Source organism: Myotis yumanensis, unplaced genomic scaffold (genome assembly GCF_028538775.1).
Source record: "Myotis yumanensis isolate MYYU_CA2020_CCGP unplaced genomic scaffold, mMyoYum1.0.hap1 SCAF_1, whole genome shotgun sequence".
In the NCBI taxonomy this organism is placed as follows: Eukaryota; Metazoa; Chordata; class Mammalia; order Chiroptera; family Vespertilionidae; genus Myotis; species Myotis yumanensis.
Window position 1 is genome coordinate 131,819,286 of NW_027223752.1, and position 21,843 is coordinate 131,841,128.

Genomic DNA, 21,843 nt, shown 5'->3' on the forward strand with positions numbered 1-21,843 from the left:
GTTTGCATAGTACACTTTTATTATTATAAACTAGAGGCCTGGTGCACGGATTTGAGCACAGGTGGGGTCCCGCGGCCTGGCCTACGGGAATCAGGACAAAACCAGCTCTCCAACATCCCTCAAGGATTCCCGGACTGTGAAAGGGTGCAGGTCAGGCTGAGGCATCCCTCACCCCAGTACACAAATGTTGTGCACTGGGCCTCTATTTTCTTATATAACACTAGAGCTCTGATTCACAGATTTGTGCACAGGTGGGCTCCCCTGGTCTGGCCTGCAGGGATCAGGCTGAAACCGCTCTCCGACATCCCCCAAAGCATCCGGGATTGCAAGAGGGCAGTTCTCGGGTTACACACCCCAGAATAGGCTCCCTCCTCTCTGGTTCCAGGTTCATCACCTGAGAACCACAGCTGCCAAGTCACAGCAACTCAGTAGCATCTGCATTGAGTGTCAGCCCCCTGTTGGTCAGTGCGTGCCATAGCTACCAGTTAGACAGTCGCTTATGCTTTTATATATAGAGATTTCTTTTGTAAAATAATTAGATACAACATGTGGTGGGGAAGAAAACTTAAAGGAAGGTAATGTGAACTCCAAGCTGGAGAAAGTAATTTTTTTCTAGTGATTAATTTTGAAGCAAATCAGCATGGAATAAGCACAACTGTCTGAGAGAAAAGGACAACCTCAATACAACTGGCACTTACTGTGACAGGATGGAGTCTCTCATCAAAAATGTCCTTGGATCTATTTGCATCTCTAGAAAACAAGAACGTGATTGAAAAAAAACTAATCCAGGAATTGTCGTGTTAGCAACACATCTGCTGGGAGTAGAGGGGGGTGGAGGGAGCTTAACCTTCAACAAAGAAAGTCCTTCTACAAATTCTTCTCTTAGATCCCGTAGGAATTTTCTGACCTCTTTTTATTCAGCACATCAAATTCTGTGAAATTTCTTCTACAATGACCTGCCAGAGCTGCCTTTATAAGCATTGACCCTCCCTAATAGGCAACACTAGGCAACCAAATCGATGGCCAGTCCTCTAACCTCTCATTGGCAGACACAGGAACATTTTACAATGCAGTAGTAGTGGGCAATTCTTCATGTGAGAATGAGATTCCTGTTTTTTTTTTCCACTGTTTTTTCTCTTACTAGTTTCCTATATTATATTCTTCTTGATTCTTTACAATAATCTGAGGTTAAAATTTGCCTTTGTATTTTAAAAGTGACCACTCTATTGATTTGAGGGGGAAAAAATGGATTGGCTGCCTCCTATACATGGAACTGGAAAACTAGCTATGTGGCCTTACAGTATTGAACCTACAACCTAGGTATGTGCTGCCCTAACTTGGAATCAAACCTGCCAGCTTTTGGTGTACAAGACAATGCTCCAACCAACTGAGTGAGGGAAACCAGTCTTCTGGGGGTGTTTAGGTTTAATATTCCACACAACTACACTCTGCTCATTTACACAGTGGTTCTCCAAGTGTGTTTTGCAGGCTTCAGTGGTTCCACTAGACCATTTCCAGGAGACCCATGAGGCCAAAACTGTTTCTATAGAAATATTAAGGCACTGCCTGCATTTATACTGACATTTGCAATGACTGGATAAAAGCCAAAGTCAGTAAAACTGGTTTCTGAGCAAGAATCAAGGCAGGGGTCCCAATCTGTGCTAGTAGTTATTCTATTCTTCACTGCCACTTGTTGACAAGAAATATGCTTTACTTAAGCACATCTTTGATAAAGCAGTGACAATGAATAATGTTATTAGAAGTTGAATCTTCTTCTTATACTCTACAGTGGTTCTCAACCTTCTGGCCCTTTAAATACAGTTCCTCATGTTGTGACCCAACCATAAAATTGTTTTCGTTGCTACGTCATAACTGTAATGTTGTTACTGTTATGAGTTGTACTGTAAATATCTGATATGCAGGATGGTCTTAAGTGACCCTTGTGAAAGGATCATTCGACCGCCAAAGGGGTCGTGACCCACAGGTTGAGAAATGCTGCAAGGGGAAGTATGCATTAAGCCTTTCTGCATACTGAAATGTGGTTGTTAAGGAAAAGCACTTGGAATTAGTTGTGAGATGAATGCCCTACTGTTCTCAGAGAATAATATTTTTATTTGATAATACAAGTGTCGTGCACTCAAGACTGAAAAGTGAGTCTGTCACTTCCAGGAAAATAACCTATATATTTCTTGCCAGTTGCACAGTTCCAGCTACCAAGCTCAAAATCAAGATTCGGGAAAACTTGTATCCTTTTTGTGACCTAACAGTTTTTCAATACCTAAAGGTTTTTCTGAGAAGACTGGTGGTTATGTGATGCTACTTAACAAAACTGAGTTTTGATACTGTAAAAAGAAATGTGAGCTGATACTTTCCAAATGACCAATGCACAATGTTATTAGAAAATTACTTACAATTTAAGAGATTCATTTAGCATAGAAGATGTATGCATGGGTACTAATTTAACGAGACCTTAGTACAAGTTCAAAGTTAGGATTTAAAATTCCATTGTAACTAATTTCAGAAGACAGCTTCTGTGGACTTCTGGTATAGTATCAAAGAATATCCAAAATTATCTGAAGGCTTTGAAAATACAAACTTTTCTAGCCATAAAGATACATGAGGCTGGGTCTGCATATTGTTTATTCAAAACAAATTCTTGAGATGACTGAGGTAATCACTAAGGATTGAAGACAGGGTGTAAGTGAGAATCAGCTGTCTTCTGTTGAACCAGACATAAAGAGATTTGCAAAATGTAAATAAGTGACACAATTTCCATTCAACCAATTTATTGTGGAAAATGATTCTCTTTTATAAAGAATTTTGTTACCACTATGACTTGCTATCAGGGGTGTTTCTGCCCCCCAGGAAACATTCGGCCATGGTGGATACAGCTTTTGTTGTCAAAATGGGGCCTGGGAAGATGGTGCTACTGGCATCTAGTGAGGAGAGGCCAGGGAAGCTGTAAACACCTTGTAACGCACAAGGCAATCAGCCACAACAAAGCAGTATCCTGCTCAAAATTTCAACAGTGCTATAAAAACCATGTTTCAACATACAAGGAATTCATTTTTAAATTCTCAATTTTAATTTCTAATAAAGTAAATATCAATATAAACCACATAAACAAATTTTCTTCAGGATCCTCAATAACTTAAGCATTAGGAGTCCTAAGACAAAAACAAATGGTTCGCTTCAACGATGTAATAAGAGCACTATAGCTTACTCCAATAATATCCATAGTTAAAATCTAACACTAACTTTATATCTTGTAAGTTTATTAGCTAGAATCACAAGACTGGTTTTAAAACTCACCTCTTCTTTATGTGGTAATATATTGCTAGTGCCAGGCTGTGGAGAAAAGAAAAAGTAACAATTGACTTTATGTCAGGTCTGAAGACAGGTTTTAAAAGGGTTGTGGTGGGGGAAGACCATCCCAGCTGCCCAGTGGCCATGGAATTCTGAATGAGATCCTCATTCAGAAAGTATCGCCCAAGCACTTTCTGCCTTGTGGTAGTTCTTTGTCAGTTACTAAAATTAGTAAACCAAAATGCTAAGGAATATGCTGTTAGAAGACATGTTTGGGGTGATTATTATAACATATACGTTATTACACTCTTGCCCTATCTTTTGCCTTTCTACTCAGAGAACCTTTCATCCTGTACAAGTTAGATCTACTTGAGCACATGCTTAAATTTAAGCCACAGTAGTTTTTCCACCTGCCCACCTATTTTCCTTCTTCCCCTAAAGTTAAATAAAATGCTCTATACAGAAGAGAATCATTTAAGGTCACTTTTACATAATTGTTAAGAAAATGTAATGGCAAATATAAGAATGCAATGAAGTAAAATTATACACCGTGCAGTATTAAAAACATTTATTTCCAAATTAGTTTAAATAAAATTTTAACGAGCAGATGTAAGTCCTCACATACTGCGTAATTTCCTATATCCCTATGTTATTCCCAGATGCTGTGTAACATGAAACAAAGGAGTGCTGTAGATCAAGTTATATGCTTTTTCTCTTTGCCCCAAATGTCAGAAATGAAGCTCCAAATAATTGAGGAAAAGCAAATCTGAATTTTATAACTAGGCTATAGAATATTAGCAGTTGTACAAAGGCCTGTATTAGCATCAAAGATGGGCACTTCTATAGTGCTTCAAACAGTTTCATCTTCAAAATGATTTTAAAATCATAGAATTTGAAGCATATAAGCTGAAAGGAACCAATGAACTTGTGATGATATTTAACTCAGCAACCCATTTTACAGAGAAAGTAACCAAGGCTTAAAACTGACTTGCTCAAGGTCCCACCAAGAGTGAGAAGCAGTTCTCCTTCTTCTACCCTCTACCCAGGCAGTGTGTTTCCCAAGCTTGGCTGTGCATTGGGATCATCAGAGGAGTTTTACAAACTGCCTTCTTCCACCTTGAGATGCTCTGATTTAACGGGCATTGGTTAACTTTGGAAGCTTCTCGGGTGATGACAAAGTGCAGCGAAGTTTGAGAACACATGAAGTAGAGTTAAAATCAAAATCATCCCAGATGCTTTTCTCCACATAAAAATGCCTTCCATCCCTCCTCAGCTTATCAGAAGTCTTGTGAGAGTGACAGAGTGTGTTAGGGAAGGAGAAATGGAATGCATGTTTTTAGAGACACATTTAGACAAAAATTGCGTAAGTGATTCTAATAAGGCTCACCCATCCCATTGAGAACAATGCACTATTATCCCAGAATAAACTTTTTTTTCAAAACCATTCCTAAAAGCTAATGAGCTCTATTAATATTCTCACTAAACCTTTAATTTACCAATAGTAAATGTACTGAATGATCATTTTCAAAACTTGATAAAAGCAAATGAAAATTTACTGTACTTCCAAAAATTAGACGAATTTGGAGGGAAAAGGCATAACACCCACTTGTCTAAGTAAGGCTAATCTTCAAAACAACTCTTGAATTATATATTGTAACACCAGAATCATCTACTTCAAAAGAAGCTATGAAATGCAGCCAGAAAGGACTGGTTTTTACTCCCGGATTTAGTGGCCAGACTGAAGAAAAAGACTCAGTGATTGTGAGTTGGGTGCCAAAGCTCAGGACTTTAGAGAGAGACGGGCTCCAGTTTTGCTGAAACACAATTTGATCTCAACTGTTGTTATGAGAGAAGAAACTTACATTATTATGATTGTGAACTGGCTGTTATAATTAAAGTAGAAGTTACTGAGAATTTAATTAGCCAAAAAAGCTGATACAATATAAACAAAATTAAGTTTATAAATAAATTATGTCTTAGGACTGAAAAATAAAATCAGGAATGAGGATTTTAATATTTTCAGGTAGAATTTCTCAAACTGTGTTCTGGAAAGTCAACCCTCTCATCCTGGAGAGACACCAATAATGATCCTTGGACAGCTCCAATGGGATTCAGGAAGCTCTACATCCAAGTTTTGGTTTTATTTTGCTCTTAAGTAAGCTTGAGAGTTTCATATTAGGGTGTTTTTAAAGTGCATCTCCAATTGTGGACTATGAACTCACAGAATTTAATGAATAGTTTTCATCATCATGACACTGTTATGTTTGCTGAAGCGTAAACCTGACTGTGACTATGTTTCCCAAACTTCACCTCTCTCATGATTTTGCTATATATGGATCGATATAATGTAGTTTCTTGAAGATGTGTAAATATATATCTATAAATATATATATATGACTAAATTTAATTCATCTATGAAATTAAAACCTCAGTTGAACAAATTTAACCCTCAAAGAAATTATTTTGAAAAGTTGTTCCTTTAGACTGCTTTGATGCATTTTTCCTGGAAGGAGAGTGCATTTCAATATAGAAATGGTGCAGGAAAAAAGAAAGTAGGATGGGGGAAACCTGACACAATCCAATGAACTGTAATTGCAGATACACTCTGGTGCCAGTAGGGGACAAGCTGTCCCTTCTTCCAAGAGCAGCTTCCAGGGTAGTACACATGGTTTTAGGCCTGTATCTCATGAAGAAATACTCTATTCCAGAAACATTCAGTAAAACGCACCTCTCCTTTCATTGGTTCAACAATGTCTCAGGAACAGTAATGCCTCAAGTAAAGATAAACACTTTGGGGGGGATTTTATAATTGTTAAGTGGGTTTCCCTTCTTCCATCCACTCTAAGATTAAAATGGAAGTGGAAATCTATAATAATAAAAGAATAATATGCTAATTAGACCAGACAGCCAAAGACCTTCCGGACATCCTTCCAATGACCTTCCGGATGAAGCAGGGGCTGTGAGGGCTGAGGCAGCTGCCACGGCTGAGAGGGCTGAGCCCCTTGCACGAATTTCGTGCATCAGGCCTCTAGTCAATATATAATTGACACCAGTGTTTTAACCTGAGCACTGAAAAGGACAATAAAATGAAAGTATATATGGGCAGGATAAGGGTTCTGTCCCCTATTTGTACTCACCACTGCAAGGTGATTTTCAAATCAGACTGAGAAATAGTGCTGTCTACAAATATTGTAGCACACGAGCTGTACTTTTCCCTAAGGTGACCAGGAGACACCTGAAGGGGAAGGGGAAGAGGAGAAAATATCACAGTAACTTAAACCTACAAAAGTGTGTTTTTCCTTGGTTAAAATATCAGACAATTAAGCATTACAATTGTTCTCATACCCTATGAACTGCTTCAGTGCAATACCATGTGCAGCTCTACAGTAAACACACTGCATGCTCTCACTTCCAATGATGAGAATTGACGAGGGGGTCATAAAATGCTGCCCTTGACATACTACCTATAATCCAACTTGGCAAACACCTTTGATTAATTCCCTTTATAACAATGTAAAACATTTAAAATAAGATTTTAGTGTTTTTTCCTTGAGAAATGAATCCTGCCAAGATTTCTATTTCTACTATTTATTTTCTACATTAAGACATACTGCCTTCTATAATATTGAAGCAAGAGCTTTTACTGAAGTACATAAAAGCCAATAATAAATGTTAGTTCAGGAGACAGTGTGAAAAATACATGTATCTGAGGCAGAGGTGTGTGTGTGCTGGGGCTGGCCTGCGGCTCACAAGTTAGGGACGAGAGTTCTCTCTGGGCCTCAGTTTCCTTACCTTGAGAATTAAAAAGTATTGTTTTAAGATTCTCTCACATCCAAAAATAGATCAAACAACTCTGAGAATTTAACTCTCTCCTCATGCTGAAATAAGACTATTATTACATTACTCAAAAGAGAACCTCAGATAATACGGTACATAACATGATATTACGAATTCTACTAGAGGCCTGGTGCACAAATTTATGCACAGGTAGGGGTCGCTTGGCCTGGCCGCTGATCAGGACTGATTGGGGCCACCTTGCCCAGTCCTGATCCTGGCTGATCAGGGCCGACCAGCCAGGGTGAGGGACTATGGGAGTTTGGCCGGCCGTGGGAGGTTGGCTTTGGGAGCACACTTAACACCAGGGGCAGTTTCTGATTTGAGTGTCGGCTCCCTGGTGGACAGTGGGCATCATAGCGATTGGATGATTGGTTGTAACGGTCTCTTAGGCTTTTATATATATATATATCTATATCTATCTATCTATCTATCTATCTATATATATATATATGTCTATATATATATATATATATAGATATAGATATAGATATAGATATATATATATAAACTAGATCCAATGAACAAATTCATGTACGAGTAGGGTCCCTCATTCAGGGTCAATTGGGGCTGTGGGAGGTTGGCAGGGGGGACAGGCCATGAAAGGTTGGCTAGCCACCCTGATCGGGGCCATTGGGGGCAGCTGACCAGGGGGAGAGGTCATTGGAGGTTCCAATCAGGACCATTGGGGCCAGCTGGAGGGAGGAAACGTGGGACGGTAGTCGGCCGGCCTTGGGGAACGGCCATGGAAAGTTGGTTGGTCAGCGGGAGGTGCTGCAAAGGGTTGGCCAGTCACCCAGGGGGAGGGCTTATGGGAGCTTGCCAGGCCCAGGGGAGAGACTGCGGAAGATTAGCTATGCCATCGGGGCCATCAGGCTGGCTGGCCGGTGCGGGGAGGGTTTGTGGGACGTTGGCTGTGGAAGCACACTGACCACCATGGGGCAGCTCCTGCATTAAGTGTCTGCCCCCTGGTGGTCAGTATGCATCATAGCTACTGGTTGTTCTGTTGGTTAGGCTTTTATATATATAGATTCCCTAAGCTACATTATACTTATCAGGACCCTGCCTCACTCAGATGCTCTCTCTGACTACAAGGCCTTTTTCTTCCACTTTTTCTCAGCAAGGTTAACCCCACTTCCCATCTACCTCCAGGACACTTCTGCCAACAGCCACACGACACAACTGCTCCTTTCTCTACTCTCACACATCTGAGTTACTACCTGTTACTCGGTATCAACAGCTTCCAGGGCATCCCCCTCATAAAAAAGTGAGCTTCTCTAGGGAAGACAGGACTTTCACTCCTCTTATACCCCCAATCTGCTGAGCACCGAATCTTGGGCAAGTTAGGAGTGGGACAAGTGCTTGACCAATTACCTAAAATCAATTGCAACTGGAAGGCGAATCCTACTACAGATCTAAATTAGAATTTACCTGCAGTGGTGTCAGAGGTATGACAATGATTTTTTGAGATATCCTAGAGAATAAATTATCTTTAAAACACTAGAAATATTCATGTCTTTTAGAAGTATCCATTGATTTGTTAAGAGCCTAACAATACAGCAATAATCAAATACGGAAAGAGCCCAAAGGATGTTACAAAAATCCTCTTAGAGTAAAACCAAAACCCAATTCTAGTCACTGTAAGTAGTTGAAAGTAATAGTAGTATTCTTTAATATGACAGAATACCAACAATTTTAATAAGCTTCATTTTGTTAGTGGCAAAATGGCACCAGAGGTTTGACTTTTGTCGTTGAGTTTTGCTGAGGAAGAATTTAGAGCCAAGAACTTAAATTATAAGAGAAAGTATATTTAGAAAGTCACAGAGGTAGAAGTGAGCCAGTGTTGCTGCGTGGGCTCCACACACAAGTTACAGAGGCAGAAGAAGGGCCCCTGGAACTTAGAAGAAAGAAAGGAAGAATATACACGCCCGGGGGAACAAGAGGGGGAAGGCATGGGCATGCTCCAGGTTGAGAGCACCTGAGAAGAGGGCGGGGAAAACTACAGGCATGCTCAAGGGAGAGAGCACAGGTGCTGGGTCCTTCATCTTAAGGGCTTTTACCTAAAGGCAGAAATTTTAGGGACGGTCTTAGGGGACCTAAGCTGGGCCTGAAGCTGAAACCAACTGAGGCCTAGATATTACTTGTACTTTGACCAAAATTCTGTCTCTAAGCTCAGCAGACCTGAGGCTTTGTTACTAAGGTTGTTAGAATCAGGCCAGGACTTCTTTTGTCCTCAGGGCTTAATGCTATGGGAGTCAGGATGCAAGGGCATGCATGCAAGTTGTATGAGACTATTCTCTGTGACCATTGTTTCTCTTTAAGGGTGTCCATATGCTGGGGGAGGAAAGATGAGGGGACCAGAGATATGAAAGTTCAGGGGTTGTAAACTGCATGACCCGTGATGTGCTAAGGGAGGAAAGGTCACCCTTGGGTGAGGTCCCACCCTACAATACTTGGTTTCCCAGTTTTGCCCATTGCTAGGCACCAACAGCTTTCTACTTTGGTGACATACTTGGCCTATCGTTCCTACTCTGTTTGTGTCTGCCTAACTGCCTACTGTATCAGTTTTCTTGTGTTATTATAAACTAACTCAGATAAGCCTTCTTTCCTCATATTCCTATAAACTAGCTTTCATCATGCTGTCATACTTTCCCACCAGTGTGCCCCTCATATACACAAAAGCCAGGAAAGGGAGATTATCCGGTTGATATCATTTAAAATACAGAGCATTTAAAAACTGCCAGTATCCAATAATCAGAAATATCTTTATATTATACTAGAGGCCAGATACACAAAATTCATGCAGGAGTAGGCCTTCCTTTCCCTTGCTGCCAGCACCAGCTTCCCTCTGGCACCCGGGACCCAGGCTTCCCTCACAGCCCTGGCTTCATCTGGAAGTTGGTTGTCCGGGAGGATGTGGGGTCAAATTAGCATATTATACCTTTATCATTATAGATATAATATCATTTTGCCTGTTTCAGATGCTTCCCTTTAAAGCCACTGACTCCTCAGTAACCATAGGCTCCAGATGGCATAATTTGAAAACAATCACTCTTTGGAGGAACAAATTCTCCTTCCAGCTAGAAATAAATTAACTATAGCTAAAACTCTGATATATTTCTTATGCCATGCAGTTAACATATTCTTTACTTTTGGGATCTCATCAGACAAATACAGCATAAAATATGAAAACTCAATTCAAATACTTTTTTTCCAAATGGAAGGTTTACTACTATACAGCTGCAATATGGCATATAATACACCATAATAAAGTCAATTATGACCAGAAACCTATATAGGGGGAGTAAAAAGAATAGGAAAAAATGCACCAAAATATAGACTAGTTAGTAAAACTTTGGGTGATATTTGCTCCCATTTCCTCTATTTAAAATTTTTTCCATTATAAATGTACATTGTGTTCTATTTGAAAATAGTGCTAAAACACTGAAAATTTTTAATCAGACATGGGCTCACAGGTCTATGGGGGTTCATTTAGTAAAGCAACACTTTACAGTATAGTACTGTTAGGTCCAATCAAAGCAACACTGAGTACTTCCCCATCAGTCCAGGTCTACTCCCAATTTTTCAAAATTTCCAGTACCAAGTATCTAGTACCCACTATGGTGGCAGAATTAAACCTCGTAGCAAATCCTGGATATACTGGCTGCCAGATGATTATGTTCCTCTCATCTTGCTTGAATATGTAAAACAATTGTTCTTTATGGTTAAAACTTTACTGTTGCTAGCATACAACCTCAATAAACTCCACAGAAAAACATAGAGATAAAAATGCAAATACTAAAAAAGAATCAAAGAGCCTAACTGCCAATGATAAGGTAGTCTTTATAGTTATTTCAGTAGGTCACTAAAATACACAAGGCAAAAATCCTACTGTATGTTCACTCATTCAGAACAAATGGTAGAATAGATTGACTTTTACAATCTTTTCAAGAAAGGGAAGGGGTTCCTTAGATTTACTTATTTATTATTATTATTGTTTTTTATTGTCTAAAGTTTTACATGTCTACTTTTTCCCCAATTGACTCCCCATGTCATTCCCACCCCTGGTGGGCAAGCCCCCACCGCCCCAGTGTCTGTGTCCATTGGTTATGCTAATATGTATGCATACAAGTCCTTTGGTTTCTCTTCTTAACCCCTCGCCCCCCTCCCCGTTGCTATTTGTCTCTGGATCTACTTTTGTTTATCAAATTATGTTCATCATTATATCATACATATGAGTGAGATCATATGATATTTATCTTTCTCCGACTGGCTTATTTCGCTTAGCATAATGCTCTCCAGTTCCATCTGTGCTGTTGCAAATGGTAAAAGTTCCTTCTTTTTTATAGCAGCACTAGAGGCACGGTGCATGAAATTTGTGCACTGGGGGTGGTGTCCCTCGGCCGAGATGCACATTCTCCAATCTGGAACCCCTCACGGATGTCTGACTGCTCGTTTAAGCCCAATCCATACTCCGGCAGTTGGACATCTCTTTCACAATCTGGGACTGCTGGCTCCTAAGCACTCGCCTGCTTGCCTGCCTGATTGCCCCTAACTGCTTCTGCCTGCTGGCCTGATCACCCCCAACTGCCCTCCCCTGCCAGCCTGATTGGCCCCAACTGCCCTCCCCTGATGGGCTGATCTTGCCCTCAATGGCCCTCCCCTGCTGGCCTGGTTGCCTCCAACTGCTCTCCCCTGCCAGCCTGATCTCACCCCCAACTGCCCTCCCCTACCAGCCTGATTACCCCTAACTGCATCTGCCTTGGCCCCCACCACCATGGCTTTGTCCAGAAGGAAGTTGGATGTCCAGAAGATGGTGAGTCAACCCATTATAATTCACATATTACCCTCTCATTAGATTATATAGGATAGGATTGCTTTAAGGCGGGGGCGGGGGGGGGGGGGGAAGGGAAGCCTTTTTCAGCAGGAGGAGATGCACTTGGCAGACAAAAATACATAATCACTATATCTTGATTGAGAGCCAGCCCTATGCACTGTACAGCCAAACTGGTCATTAAAAAATTGAACCACTTTCTTACACCTTCCACCAAACAAACTTTGCCCTTAAAACCTCTCCTCAGTCCCCACCTTAAGATCTGCCTTCACAGTTCATCCAGATTAGGTTTTGATTGGTTGGTTTCTATGCCAGTCAGCTTCAAAATCTTTGCCTCCTAGGCAGCCATTGGCTCCAGATTATGTTCTGATTGGTCAGTTTCAATGCCAGTCAGCCTCAAAAGCTCTTCCTCCTAGGCAGCCAATGGCTCTTCTCAGTTCACCCAGATTTGTTTGATTGGTCAGTTTCTATGCCAGTCAGCATCTCTGGGCCTATCTCCGGGCCTGATCAGAGAGGTGTGGCTGACCAGCAGTCACCCAGGCTTCTGGCAAGCAGGCTGAACTGCTGACCTCTCAGAGAGAGAGAGCTGCAGCTGCTGGTGAGGCCCAGAGAGAGAGAGGCAAGGGCTGATCAGCAGCTGCCATGGAGGCTGTGTATCAGACCCTGCTTCTCTCTCTGGGCCACACAAGCACCTACAGCAGCTGATCAGCCCTGTGTCTCCCGTTTTCTGAGAGGTCAGCAGTTCAGCCCGCTCGCCAGTCCCTGCTCACCCGAACCTGCTGCGTATGAAGTGTGGTGTTTGGTCATCCCTTCAGTTGTTTTGTACATTATGGTCCCTGGCTCTTTATATATATAGACTAGTAGCCCGGTGCAGAAATTCATGCATGGGGGAGGGTGGGGAAAGGGGACTCTCATCCTGATTGGCTGGTGAGGGTAGCGGAGGGGACGGTACCAGAGTTGGCGAAAGTCCTGAGAGCCCCTGGGTGTGGCTTGGCGTGCCTCCTGGGGCTGGTGAAGGTCCCAGGAGCCCACGGCCGTGGCCATCGTCGCCTCCTGGGGCACTTGACACAGGCATATGCAAATTAACCGCCATCCTTGTTGGATATTTTGCATAGTCACTCAGATTGGCTTGTGGGTGAGGCTTGTGGGCGTGGCTCAGGCATAGCAGAGAGATCGTTAATTTGCATGTTTCTCTCTTATTATATAGGATAATGAACTCACAGAAAGAGAAATGAAAAAAAAATCCCATTTATCCATGCACCAAAAAAATTAAGATAACTGGGAATAAATTTAACTAAGGAGGTAAAAGACCTCTACTCAGAAAGCTATAGGACATTGAAAAAAGAGATAGAGGAAGAGCTAAACAAATAGAAGAACATATTATGTGCATGGATTGGTAGAATCAACACCATTAAAATGTCCATACTACCCAAAGCAATCTACAGATTCAATGCAATCCCCATTAAAATACCATTTGCACATTTCAAAGATCTATGACATACATTCTTAAAATTTATATGGAATAAAAAAAGACCCTGAATAACCACAGCAATGCTGAGAAAGAAGAACAAAGTTGGAGGGATCACAATACCAGAAATGAAGCTATATCAGCAAGACATGGTTCTCACAACTGCCTGGTACTGGGACAAGAAAAGACATATAGACTAATGGAATAGAACAGAGAACCCAGGGTTCCTCAGATTTAAGTTCAATAGCAAAGGCTAGAAAAATTATCATGCCTAGGAGTCTAGGTGACAACTCAAACCTTACTATCAAGTACCTGTTGAAATCCTGCCTGCTGCCTCATCTTAACATATCCTATATAATAAAAGCCTAGTTAGTGTCACACAACGTTGTCACAAGATGGCTGTCACAAGATGGAAGTCACGAGGTGGCTTGCAGGGGAGGGCAGTTGAAGGTGATGAGGCTGGCAAGGTGGGCATTTGGAGGCAAACAGGCTAGTAGGAGAGGGCAGTTAGGGGTGACCAGGCCTGCAGGGGAGGGCAATTGGAGCTGACCATGCCTGTAGGGCAGTTTGGGGCGATTGGGCCAGCAGGGGAGGGCAGTTGGGGGTGATCAGGCTGTAAGGGGAGCAGTTAGGTGTCAATCAGGTCGGCAGGGGAGCAGTTAGGGTGCAATCAGGCTGGCAGGGAGAAGTGGTTAGGGGCAACTAGGAAGGCAGGCAGGCAGGCGGTTAGGATCCAGCAGTCCCGGACTGTGAGAGGGATGTCCGACTGCCGGTTTATCCATATTGGAGAGGGTGCAGGCTGGGCTGAGGGAGCACCCCACCCCTCCATGCATGAATTTCAAGGAACGGGCGTCTAGTTAAAAAATAAAATGGAACTTTACTGTTTTCTCTCTACTTTTTCACAAGTTGTGGATATTAAGAATTAATAATGACTTCTGAATCACTTAAAATTTCAAACACTTATACGCATTAATGCGAACTGTTCCATCTATGTGGCACAGAAATGGGACAATCTGATGAAATGCAGTTTGAATAGAACTCTTAACCAAGGCTGTAGTAGAAAAATGGAGTATGCTAACTATAGAAGTAACCAAAAATATTCTCTGAATTAATATTTTTTTTTTTTTTTTTTTTTTTTTTTTTTTATATATTTTATTGATTTTTTACAGAGAGGAAGGGAGAGAGATAGAGAGTTAGAAACATCGATGAGAGAGAAACATCGATCAGCCGCCTCCTGCACACCTCCTACTGGGGATGTGCCCGCAACCCAGGTACATGCCCTTGACCGGAATCGAACCTGGGACCTTTCAGTCCGCAGGCCGACGCTCTATCCACTGAGCCAAACCGGTTTTGGCATGAATTAATATTTTTAACTTCATTGAATTAAAACTTTAAACTTTGATTTACACTTTAAATATAAGTTCTAAGTTCTAATTTTGAGTTTGAACGTGTAAGTTTGAGATTTCTGAATTGACCACAATTCCAGTTCCTTTCCCCTTCCTTTCAGAGATATGTCATTAGAATTAAAGGCATAAAAAAGCTACCCAAAGTATAAGAACAAAACAGAGGAAGCACACTTTAGTGTCTAAAGAGAGTGACTGGAATAGGGGTAAGAAAGCCAGTTTGTCTTACAGAACCCAAGGCAGGCTCAGAATGCAGACCCCAAATTCTTGCAGTGTAGCCCTGTTACAGTAATAAGTTTAGTTAGTATAAGATAGTATAATCAAATTTCATTTCTTTATTAGAGTGAATTTTAAACTTTACTTAGAAGTGAAACTTAACTTGTGTGTCTGTGTGTGAGACCCTGATAAGTAACTTGTAATGCCCTGCAAGCTAACTCCTGACCAATAACTCCCAGCATGTTAACTCCTGATAAGAAACTTGCAACCTCCTGCGTGTGCATCCTGATAAGCCCAGAAGGCCACCGGAACACACTGGCAAGAGACACTGAAGAAGCCTGTTATAGTAATAAGTTTAGTTAGCATAAAGTAAACTCCATTTTTGTATTAGCATAAGTTAGCATAAAGTAGACTCACTTTGTATTAGCATAAGTTAGCATAAGTAGACCCCATTTTATTCTTAGACCAAAACTTGTAAACAACTCCAAAAATAAGATGTATGTATGATTGATAAGCTGTGAACATGGTCACAACTTTCCTGCCTGAGTGTATACCTAGATAACAGGGCGGCACCAGTGTATGGCACCCGATATGAGACACTGAAGACGCCCAGCTTCAAGGATTTAAGGAGAGCAAATCTGCTGAGGTTTAGACGCTTGTCTGCCCTCCACAGACAGAACGCTCTCCTCCCCCCTGAAACTGCCGAACTGGAAACTGCCATTCTTGCTCTGCCTGAGCCCAAACTGCCAGAGGCGCCTCTCTTCGAGTCAAGAGACCGAGCTCATTGCTGCAGCGTATTTTTGACGACCTCCCTGTGTCTCCTCTGTCGGCGAGTGTCTCCGGGTGGCCTGCCAAGGACTGAAACCCATCAGCTCTCTGGTAAATAAATCTGTGTGATTTCTTGCATTGTTTATCTCCTGTGTCTCTCTCTCTCTTCTTAGTTTTTGGTTAAGCTCGGCCATATTAATTAATAGTAAGTACCCTCTGACGTTTGTATTGGTATATCCAAATGAAACCAATTGGGTCACCTGTGCTTACGTTCCTATAGATAATTGGAACAAGCCCTGAGAGTTAAAAGTTCCTGCTCGGGGGAGAACCAAGATGGCGGCATAGGTGAATGCCTGTATTTGCTGCCTCACACAACTACATCAAAACTACAACTAAAAGACAAAATGGATATCATCCAGAACCATTGGAAGGCTGGCTGAGTGGAAGTCCGACAACTAGAGGGAAAGAGAAAAGCACATCTAGACTGGTAGGAGATGCAGAGGGGCGGAAGAGCAGAGGTACGGAGGCATGTGAAATGGGCTGGCAACTGGGTATGCTGTTGTCTTTTTCAATTGGGAGGGAGATACAAACTCCCGAAAGCTCTGAAATCCAGTGATGGGCCAGAATCTGGGGACCCACACTCATACGAGGAGAACCCAAATTGTCTGGCATCAGGTCGGAACACGAGGGCGGGTTTCTCACAGAGGTGCTTGCAGCGATCATTCTTCCTGCATGAAGCCGTGGGACACAGAGACCCAGGAACCTAATGGGGCAAGGCTGATGGGCAACCATTGCTGTTTGCACCACCCTGTGATTCCCTGAGACCACACTCCACCCAATTTATAACCTCAACCAAGCTGTGCACAGAGGCTTTTGCATATGAATGGCCTGACCTTTTGCAACCTAATCTAACAAACTGCAACTGGGTCTAAGAACCCCAGAGCTTCCAAAGAAGGCCTAAGGCTCCTTAGCAGCCTGCACTGCTTCACAGCTGCACTCCATGTGGGAACCTCCAAACCCCAAACAAAGAGGAGGAATCTGCAGATCTCATTGTAGCTTCTGCTGGCTGGCCTCAGGCAGTGGCTGACTTTGCACCTCCTTGGAAATCCAAGAGCCAGTGTACGCAGTGGTCAAAGTGAGATCACACCAGATTAAAACCCCACAGATTCATAAGAGACACACTCAGGGAGCAGACTCAGTGAGCATCAAAGCCTCACTGAAGCAAGTCCTGCTTCATAAGGTTGTCTCCAGCACAGCAGTTCTCCTACTGTACACACAACTGGTCATCACAGCCGACTGGCCTGGAGGTCAATTCCTTCCAGTGATACCAACAACAGTCAAGGCTTCACTAGAACAAAACTGTACACAAAGCCCACAAAGGGGTGCACCAAGAGTGTCAATCACAGGTGAGTTGGGTGTTGAGTCACTGGGCCCTATAGGACACCTGGCACACAAAACCACTCTATCAACACAGGGAAGTAGCCAAAATGCAAAGACAAAGAAACATGTCACAAACGAAAGAAATGGGGGAGAGAAAACTACTGGATACAGAGTTCAAAACCATGGTTATAAGGTTACTCAAGAATCATCTAGAAACCTTTGAGAAATTTAGAGAGACCATTAAGGATATGAAACAGGATCAATTAGGAATTAAGCATACACTGACTGAAATAAAGAATAATATAGTGAGATCCAACAGTACACTAGAGGATCCCAAGAGTCAAGTCAAAGATTTGAAATATGAAGAAGCTAAAAACACCCAACCCATAAAGTAAAAAGCAAAAAGAATAAAAAATATGAAGATAGTGTAAGGAGCCTCTGGGACAACTTGAGATATACCAACATCTGAATTATGGGGTTGCCAGAAGAAGAGAGAGAGCAAGATATTGAAAACCTATTTGAAGAAATAATGACAGAAAACTTCCCCTACCTGGTGAAAGAAATACACTTACAAGTCCGGGATGCTCAGAGAACCCCAAACAAGAGGAACCCAAAGAGGACCATACCAAGACACATCATAATTAAAATGCCAAGAGCAAAAGGCAAAGAGAGAATCTTAAAAGCAACAAGAGAAAAATAGCTGGTTACCTACAAGAGAGTACCCATACAACTGTCAGCTTATTTCTCAACAGAAACTATGCAGGCCAGAAGGGAGTGGCAAGAAATATTCAAAGTGATGAATAACAAGAACCTACAACCAAGATTACTCTACCCAGCAAAGCTATCATTTTGCATTGAAGGTCAGATAAAGAACGTCACAGATAAGAAAAAGCTAAAGGAGTTCATCACCCCCAAACCAGTATTATACAAAATGCTGAAGGGTATTCTTTAAGAAGAGGAGGAAGAAGAAAAAGGTAAAGATAAAAATTATGAACAACAAAGTGACAACAAATACATATCTATCAACAAGTTAATCTAAAAATCAAGTCAATAAAAAATATAATGAATAGAATAAACTGGTGAATATAATAGAATCAGGGACATAGAAAGGGAGTGGACTGACAATTCTAAGGGGCAAAGGGGGTGGTGGTGCAGAAAGAGACTGGACAAAAATCGTACACCTATGGATGAGGGCAGTGTGTGTGGGGGGGTAAGGACAGAGAGTGGGTACTGGGTAGAAAATAGCTATGGGAGAAAAAGAGGAACAACTGTAATAATCTGAACAATAAAGTCTTATTTTAAAAAAGGTAAATAGTACCTTTATTGTGGACAAATCTGGCAGACAGAATCAGGGCCATAGAAAGGGAGTGGACTGACAATTCTTGGGGTGAAGCGGGTGGGTGGTGCAGAAAAAGACTGGAAAAAATTGAACAGCTGTGGATGAGGACAATGGGGGAGTAAGGGCATGGGGTGGGGTGGAAACAAGGTAGAGGGGAGCTAACGCGGGAAAGAAGACGAACAACTGTAATAACCTGAACAATAAAGACTTATTTAAACAAAAAAAGAAATAATGAAATTCTGGAGTAAATATGAAAAAAAAGTATGCTCACACCTTGTGTTTCCAATCCATTATAATAAAGAGGTAATATGCAAATTGACCCTCACACCCTCACATCATTACAAGATGGCCGCCCCACGTTGTCACAAGATGGCTGCCACAAGATTGCTACCCCCATGTCATCACAAGATGGCCACTCCCATGTTGTCACAAGATGGTCCACAGGGGAAGGCAGTTGAGGGTGAGATCAGGCTGGCAGGGGAGGGCAGTTGGGGGTGATCGGGCCGGCAAAGGAGCAGTTAGGTGCCAATCAGGCTGGCAGGCAGAAGTGGTTAGGGGGTGATCAGGATGGCAGGGGAGTGGTTAGGGGGTGGTCAGGCTGGCAGGCAGAAGTGGTTAGGGGCAATCAGGCAGGCAGGCAGGCGAGTGGTAAGGAGCTAGCAGTCCTGGATTGTGAGGAGGGGGATGTCCCAGATTGGAGAGGGTGCAGCCGGGCTCAGGGACAACCCCTGCCACCCCTCAGTGCGTGAATTTTGTGTACTGGGCCTCTTGTTAGATATAAAAAGTCAGCCAGGGACCACAACACACCTGAAGGAAGCCAAAAAGAAAGATAGACCAAAGCAGAATGGTAATCACAAGTGTTGTAGAAGTTACGGAGAAAAAGAAACCATCATTCACTGCTAGTAGGAACATAAACTGTACATCCACTATGGAAAAGTGTATGGAATTACCTCACAAAAACAAGAATAGAATTACCATATGACCTGACAACCCCTCTTTTGGTTATCTACCAGAACAATTGAAAAACATTTATTTGCAAAGATATATGTTCATTGTAGCATTATTCCTGATGGCCAAAACGTGAAAATAAAGTGTCCTTCAGTAAATGTTTGGATAAAGAAGATGTGTGTGTGTGTGTGTGTTCATGTGTGTATATGGTGCTACTACTCAGCCATAAGAAAGGAGGAAGTACTGCCATTTGTCACAACATGGGTATTATATGCTAAATGAAGTCAGACAGAAAAAGTTAAGAAGCATATGTTCTCACTCATATGTGGAATATAAAACTAAAACTCAGACATAGACAACAGTATGGTGGTTACCAGAGGGACGGGGTGTGGGGGTAAGTAAAGGGTAAAGGGGACCAAATATATGGTGAGGGGAGATTATTTGACTTTAGGTGGTGGACACACAATGCAATGTAGCGATCATGTATCAGAGACATGTACACTTGAAATCTAAATAAGGATTTTAACCAATGTCACCCCAATTAATTTAATTTAAAAAATCTGAACTCATAAACAAAAAGCAAATTGAAAGCATTTCCTAAAATCTACATGCTAAGAACATCATATTTCTTAGTTATTACTTTCATAGAACAATTTAGAATCTGTGGTATCAGCAAATGAGTTGTCCTATCTATACTAACAACAGGGTAATATGCTAATTAGACCAGACATCTTCCACATGTCTGTCCTGACAAAGCCGGGGACTTGGCTGGCCTGTAAACTACCCCAGGACCCTTGCCTAGGCCAGCCCCATCCCCAGTGAGGACCCCCCCCCATCCTGACTGGAGATTAAGTCAGCTTGCAAACCACCCAGGCCCCTCACCCAGGCCGGCTCTGCCCCCAGTGAGGACCCCAACCCCATTGGGGTTGTGGCTGGCCTGTAAACCATCCTCAGCCCCTTGCCAAGGCCATCCCTACCCCCAAGCAAGGACCCCCACCCCAACTGGGGGCATGGTCAGACTGTAAACTGCCCCAGACACCTCACCCAGGCCAGCCCTGCTCCCCAGCGGGGACCCCACCCTGATCAGGGGGGTGGCCAGCCTGAAAATCACTCCAGGCCCCTAAACCAGGCTGGCTCCGCCCCCAACATGGACCCCCACCCTGAGCAGAAGGTGTGGCCTGCATGAAAACCACCCCAGACCCCTCACCCAGGCTGGCTCTGCCCCCAGCAGGGAACACCCACTCTGATTGGGGGCATGACCTTCCTGCAAACTCTGGTGGCCCCTTGCCCAGGCCATCCCTACCCCCAGAAGGGAGCCCCACTCAGATTGGGGGCAGGGCCAGGTTGCAAACCCCACATCCCCTGCCCCAGGGGCCCTTCCACCCTGCAGGCTTCCCCAACCTGATCCAGGACCCCCTTCAGGGCAGCCCATCCTGCCTCCACCCATGCACCAGGCCTCTATCCTATATAATCAAAAGGTTATATTGACCCAAATGGCAGTATGACCAGAATGACTGCTGGGCCAGTCACTATGAGGTGCACTGAATACCTCTTGTAGTCCCTTCCCCTGGCCGTCAAGCACCAATCACCTGATGGCAAACGGGGTTCAGTGGTAGTGGGGGGCAGGACCGGCTGCGGGAAGCTGGGAAAGACGGCCCTGATCGCAGGCCAGGCCTAGTGACTGTACCCGTGAATGAATTTCATTCGCTGGGCCCCTAGTATAAAATAAAACGGTAGCATAAAAGGAAATAATGTGAGTGATAAAATTCAGAAGCAAAAATAAATAAATAAATAAATTAATTAATTAATTAATACATCAGTCTTCCTTTGGCCAGTGAAGTTCAGTAGTTAGAGCATTGTCCTTTGCACCAAAAGCTCTAGGGTTTGGTTCCTACTCAAGGGCAAGTACCTGGGTTTTAGATACACTCCCTTCCCCTGGTTGGGGAGCATTTGAGAGGCAGTCAGTGGATGTATTTCTCACATAGATGTTTTTCTCTCTCTCTCTCTCTCCTCTCCCGCTTCCTACCTCCCATTCTTCTACTCTCTCTGAAAAGCAATAGAATACTATCTTCAGGTCAGGATTAAATTTTTCTCTATATAAAAGCCTAACAACTGGAACAACTAGAAGGCTGGCCGGTAACTATGATGTGCACTGGCCCAGACCTTGCAGATGGGGACCTGACATCCTCAAATCTGGTTCACCTGCACACCGGACCCAGACAGGAGGGAGGAGGGAGCCCGATTCCTCATGGAATTGGCCGTGCCTTAACCGTGCCTTACTTGCTGCTGGCAATAAGGGGGGGCTGGCTGGCCAACTTCCCAAGGTCCCTCCCTCCTGCAAGCGCTC

General features: G+C 42.9%; 1 protein-coding gene across 1 annotated transcript in view; it reads right to left on the reverse strand.

The window, feature by feature from the left end:
• Positions 1 to 21,843, reverse strand: part of LOC139014920 (cyclin-Y-like protein 1) — a 40,917-nt gene that overhangs the window by 10,930 nt on the left and 8,144 nt on the right. The window contains exons 2-4 of the mRNA XM_070421887.1: positions 6,444 to 6,541; positions 3,313 to 3,348; positions 699 to 750 (exon numbers count right to left, since the gene is read on the reverse strand). Of these exons, the coding sequence (XP_070277988.1) occupies positions 699 to 750; positions 3,313 to 3,348; positions 6,444 to 6,541 (186 nt within the window). The remainder of the gene's footprint in view (positions 1 to 698; positions 751 to 3,312; positions 3,349 to 6,443; positions 6,542 to 21,843) is intronic.